We start from the raw sequence: 5,840 nt of genomic DNA on the forward strand, positions 1-5,840 counted from the left end.
CCGGTCAGGGAACAACATGTTTTTGACACAGGTTTCATGTTTATGTAGTGCAGATGTCACATAAGTGTGTGACAAAAATAAACCATTTGATTACACTTTGGTTACACTGGTGTATCTGCTTTCTATCTTTGTTGAATATCATGATTAATCTTTAATAGCCTTAACTACGCCTTGGTGTGGATTCTGACTTCTAAGATATGGAGTGATCTAACATGCAGACTAGATGGTAATGTTTTAGGTCGCAGGAACGAAAGAACAGCCTGATGGTTCAATCATCGATTTTCTTTTTTTTTTACTATTTTTCTGGACTTTCTATTCCTTATGGACAAGATAATTTTGCGATGCATCACAAAATGTTTGCCCTGCCGAGACTTGGCAACTTGGGGATGCTGTCTTAAGAGTGCTGACTCAAAACCACTGGACTAACAGGATGATACTGGCTGCTTTTGAAGCAGTTGTCCAATATTGTATAACCCAGTTGAATAGTGTTACTTTGGTATATTTCATAACGTACAATAATGGACAATAATACTGTATTACTCTGGCCTCTATCCCATAATAACAATTTATTATAATTAATAATCTTTTCAAAGGGAAATAGAAAACAAGAGCTATAATTTTCTACGCCTGTATTTTGAATCTGTATCTTCTACTGATCAGGCTTTCCATGCCATTTTAAAGCACAGATCAGGTTGTTGGAGGAAGTTTTATATTAAATAGCAGAATAAGCAACCATGTCACTACACTCACTACAACCAGACTTCACTGGTGATCTCATTACTGTGATAAACTCACAGAAAAAGCTCCTCACTGATGGATATCCTTGTAGTGTTTGAAAGACTACATGCATACGTACTGTACATGCACTCATACTTACATACTGTCACAGCCATGCACTCACTCCCTTATTCATCTCCCACGTCTATAACTCAGCAGTGTTCCTCTTAGGTGTTTTATGATCCTAGGTTTGAAGTGCTTGACTCTATCTTTATGAGCAGCAAAGGCCGATAACTTCTTCCGTACTGTGGAGCAGCTCATTGGGTATTCATGGCCTTCACTGGAAATATGCTAAGAGGCTTTTCAGCAAGACATGGGGCTGCTAGCGATAGCAGGTTGCCGACTGAATGAGAGGTCTTCTCGGCCCTGACCCTCTCCCCAGCTCCTCCTTTCATCCCTAGATTAATGGCACAGTCAGAGACTCACACTTCTGCTCTCCTCTATTGTGTCCTATTCATCTGTCTTTACTGCCCCTCTCCTATTTCCCACGTTGTCATTTGCCCTGGTCTGGTCTTTTTCAATACTTAATACCTAATATATTTTTTGAGTGGAAGAGAAGAAATTAGGGTTGTGTTAAATACATATATGTCCACTTATAGTTAGGTGTTTAGCCGTCATTTGGCAGGTTTATTATGTACATTAGATTGCACAGGTTGTAAGTTGCTGTTATTGCTGTTACTTTGATTTAAGGATAGTGAAGTTATGGTCCTCATTCCTTATTACCCATATGTTACAAACATCTATATTCTCTTTCAGAACACAAGGTGGCAGTAGAAGAATATAGAAAAAGAAACATCTTAGTAAACGCTGTATTAACTAATGAGAGCACATCACAGAGGAAAACCTTTGATTCCACTTTAAAAAGATTCCTTGTAATAGAATTTTCGCCCATTTATCCTTTCCTCTGTGCTGTATGAGAGACATTATAAGTAGAGGCTTTTCAGTTAGTTTGAATGAGCATCATGTTTTCCCAGCCGCCTATCTTTTCTGTCCTTGGCTGATTGATTATTGGGTGCATTGCTGTTTTCAGGAGGGGCGTGTTCGTGTCACCCTGCTGGCACGCAGCACAGAATACAGAAGGATATTAAACCAAGTGGAGGTGAGTCCAGCACCACCCTCCCTCCTTCTTTCTGTCTCTTACTTTCTTGTACTTGCTTTCTTTTCTCTCCATCCTGCTCTGTCACCTGTCCTCCTTTTCCTTCTTTGCCTCTCTGTCTCTTTCCCCACTTTATACAGCTCCCCCCTCAGCTCCTCCTTTCTACTATTGATTTACTGCCCAGGTCTGTTAAGTGCCTATTTAAAATCTTATTTGCTATAAACAATACAAGTAAAAAAGGCTTGTGATTTATATGGTCAGTGCCGATATTTGTTTGCTTTCTCATTGATCAGAGAACATGTACCTCTGTTGTTCTTACAGCTGGTAAATGCCCTCAAGACTGTGCCTTTACTGGAGGTCAATGTGGTGGACTACAAATACAAGTGAGTTATAGCATGCTTGCCACATTACTACAGGAGCTACTCAATGCTGTTTACCATTGGTCAAGGATGTAACAGTGCTGTATTAGAGTAAAGAAAGTGTTTAGCTTTTTAAATTGTCTAATAGTGACAGTGTTCACACAATGAAGGTGATTGATGTGTGACTTCCTGTCTGTCTTTAAAGGGATGTTCCCTTCCTGGTGCAGTTGAGGATCACCCACAACTCTGACATCTTTATAGGGATGCACGGGGCGGGTCTCACACACCTCCTCTTCCTCCCTGACTGGGCTGTCATCTTTGAGCTGTGAGTGACACTTTTTGTCTGTCTGTGTGTGTGTGTGAGTGACAGACAGAAAGGGGAGCAGGGAGCCCGGGTTTGGCATGGTGCTGTGCCTAAAGTGCCCCTCAGACACTTGGTGTATGACTGTGAAGTAGTGTCTAATTAACCAGGCATTCATCACACCTGGCTACCCTGGGTAGTGGAGCTGATTGGAATGTGTGTGTGTGTGTGTGTGTGTGGTGTGTGTGTGTGTGTGTGTTGTGTATGAACATGTGTGGAGTGTTTTTTGTGTGCAATGGTACCGGGTGAATTGACAGAGTTGGAACCACAGTGTGTATACAGAGAGAGAGAGAGAGAGAGAGAGAGAGAGAGAGAAAAAGATGGAGCAAGAAAGAGCGAAAGTGAGGCAGACCGAGGAGAGCAAGAGATAAAGTGTCTGCATCTGTCCCTCCCAGATATAATTGTCAGGATGAGAGCTGCTATCGAGATTTGGCTCGGCTGCGGGGCATTCGATACGTGACTTGGCAGAAAATGGACAAAGTGCTCCCACAGGACAAGGTAGGGGAAACTCCCGTACCAGCCATTAGCTCCCCGGCACCTCGGCGTGAGCTTTCTGAATTCATCTCACCTATCTCACACACACATACACACACACATACACTCTCATGCACACATTTGAGGATGTGCAATTATCGGTACAGCGGAACACACGCACAGACTTCATTCCTCTTTTGTGTTTTCTCTCTGTCGTCTAATCTAAACGCTCACATTCCTATGCTTTCATGCTGTGTTTTCCTGTCCTTTTAAAGTACACACTGTTCTTTCAGGGTCACCATCCAACCCTTGGGGACCATCCCAAGTTTACCAACTACTCCTTTGATGTGGGGGAGTTCATGCGCCTTGTGCTGGAGGCTGCTGATTACGTCACACACCACCCCAAATGGCGGAATCGTACCCTTCATGATGAACTCTAGAGTCTCTGTGAGTGTGGGGCACAGAAGAACTTTTGACATGAACCTGCCGCTTCTTCACATTGGCAGAGTCATTTAAAAAAAAAAGTTACCTCATCCACCAGTGGATATTGGTGGTTTGGTAGAGTATTTGTCACCTCCTGTCTATTTCTTTGACAGGTCTGGATGGGTGCAAGCAGTGTGGCAGACAACTCTGGGTTGAATAGCTTCCACAAGCTCCATTAGTGTCAAATCAGTTAAAGGACGAGGCGCGCACAGTCGAAACATCTGGAGAGTGATAAGATGTGTTCTATGTTTCTTCATTACCTCCGCTGCGTCTGTTTCATTCCACGCCGACAAAGTTAGCTAATGAGCAGCTGTTGCGGCGTCCCTTCACATGCGACATCTTGTCACATTTGATCAGAGTCACCTTGATGCGAGCCTCTTCAGAGCTGTTGACAATCACGCCAGAGTTTAGCACATCCAGCATACGCCAGTCTAATATGATGTGCAGTATTCACATGCTGGATTCATTCACATATAGTTGCAGACTTTTTTTTGCAGGTAGTTTGCCATGTGAATTCATATGGTTTTACGGTATGTTCATCAAAAACACAAACGACTCTAAAAAATCAGGGACAGAAGGTAAGACACTCCTACTGCCAAGAGGGATTTTCTTTTATATCAGTAGCATTCAGCATTACTTTTAAACACTTTGCATTGTGAAACAAACATTCAAGTATTTGTCAGTAAAATTAAACACTCCATTGTTTCATGCAACATATTGAAAATAACGTAAATGGGTTTTTTAGTCTACATTTTATTTCTGCGTTTTTATTTACAGTTTTTATGGTTTTTCTTTTACATCTGTAACATTTATTATTTAAACGTCTGTATGTCTTGTTGGTTTGATGGAATATGCCATTGCCTTCCTTTGCATTTTACCAAAGGAAATGCATTGTCAGCATGGCGTAATGATGAGGGTGCTGCAGGTGTCTGTTACCTTTGTTAAAGCTTTCTGAATGCTGTTAGTTTCATATTTTAAACTAATTAGTTTGAAATGGAACGAGCACAATTTGCATGCAGTCTGATGCAAAGCACACGCGTATTTTGAGAGCTCAGAAGATCATCTTCGTGTTTCTCTGCCTCTTCGTGAGCTTGATGTTTTATTTATTGATGAAACCATGTTTAACTCGGCCAGACCTTCTTGGTCAGGGCTTTGCTCCACTTGTAGGTGATTTCATATTCAAAAGCTGTGTAATATTTTGAAATAAATAATTCTAAAAAATGCTGAAGCATGTCTTCCTGTCTGTGCTGGTACATATTAGACATCACAGATTTAATTCATCTTAATTTAATCAATCATCTTCTGAAGTCTGACCTTGGAGGGGAAAAACTGAGGCCTCTGTCTTGCCAGTTCTTGCTGATACCAGACAGCTCTTTGCTGTGGGTTTCATTATTTCAGTGAGATCAGGTCTAAGGAGGGAAAGGCCTCTTCGCAAAAGGGCACTAGTTCACTTTTTGCTGTCACCATAATAAATCTGGATGACCTGAAAAACCTCAAAAATGTAACAGTGACGCATCATGGCCACATGGGGGCAGTATAACACCACACATGAGGCCAAATCGTCACCCGGCGCTGTGTGATCGTCCCTGACAGTCTTGTTCCAGTGTTGAGAGTAAGAACAATTTATTCACAAATATATCCGATGGGTCACAAGAAGACAGTGTTTGTTTAAGTGTATTTGCTCCAATATCACAAGTTTGATGTCAGCAGTGGTGCTCCTGCCCGCGCTTTGCGGATGTTGTGTCTGAACTTTCTGAGTATTGACAGACACCGGGCCTGTCTGGGATGGACACTATTTATGGCCCTGCTCGGGTTACTGCCAGTGACCTCGTAAAGAAATGAAGAATCTCTATGCAGGGGGGGATCAAAAGCAGAGGAACCAAGATGTCTATTCTCATTAACCTTCATGGCGGCCCCAAATCGATGACCAAGTCCTGTTTTTTAGCGCAAAGCCTGCCTGCTGGGTGTATCCAAAATGGAGCATTTGAGGGGAAGAGACACATCGGATCACCAGACCCACCTTTTGACATTAAGTAGGTATACAGCGTGAAAAAAACAAAGTACAACCGCTCCTGTATGCGGCGCGGTGCGCACATTTTTAACCTTATACTTACGTATAATGGCCGCCAGGGCGCAGAGTCTGTGCGCCTGTGTAATTAGTGCTGTTGCAGGCACACTTTTTCTCACCTATCATTACTGAACAGGCCCCACATTTACTGCCTCAGGCCGCTGGAGGTTTACCACCCACACTTCCCCGACAGCCTTCTTTGGGTGGCCTTATTTTGTCTTG

The 5,840-nt window shown here is 42.6% G+C and overlaps 1 protein-coding gene across 1 annotated transcript in view; it reads left to right on the forward strand.

Moving 5' to 3' along the window:
- eogt (EGF domain-specific O-linked N-acetylglucosamine (GlcNAc) transferase) overlaps window positions 1–4,763 on the forward strand; it is a 15,143-nt gene extending 10,380 nt beyond the window's left edge. The window contains 5 exon segments of the mRNA XM_035662681.1: window positions 1,808–1,876; window positions 2,195–2,256; window positions 2,438–2,557; window positions 2,989–3,091; window positions 3,361–4,763. Coding sequence (XP_035518574.1) covers window positions 1,808–1,876; window positions 2,195–2,256; window positions 2,438–2,557; window positions 2,989–3,091; window positions 3,361–3,507 — 501 coding nt within the window. The 3' untranslated portion in view covers window positions 3,508–4,763.
- The last annotated feature ends 1,077 nt before the right edge of the window (window positions 4,764–5,840 follow it).

This window comes from Morone saxatilis, unplaced genomic scaffold, assembly GCF_004916995.1.
Source record: "Morone saxatilis isolate NCDOM2014 unplaced genomic scaffold, NCSU_SB_2.0 Contig18, whole genome shotgun sequence".
In the NCBI taxonomy this organism is placed as follows: Eukaryota; Metazoa; Chordata; class Actinopteri; family Moronidae; genus Morone; species Morone saxatilis.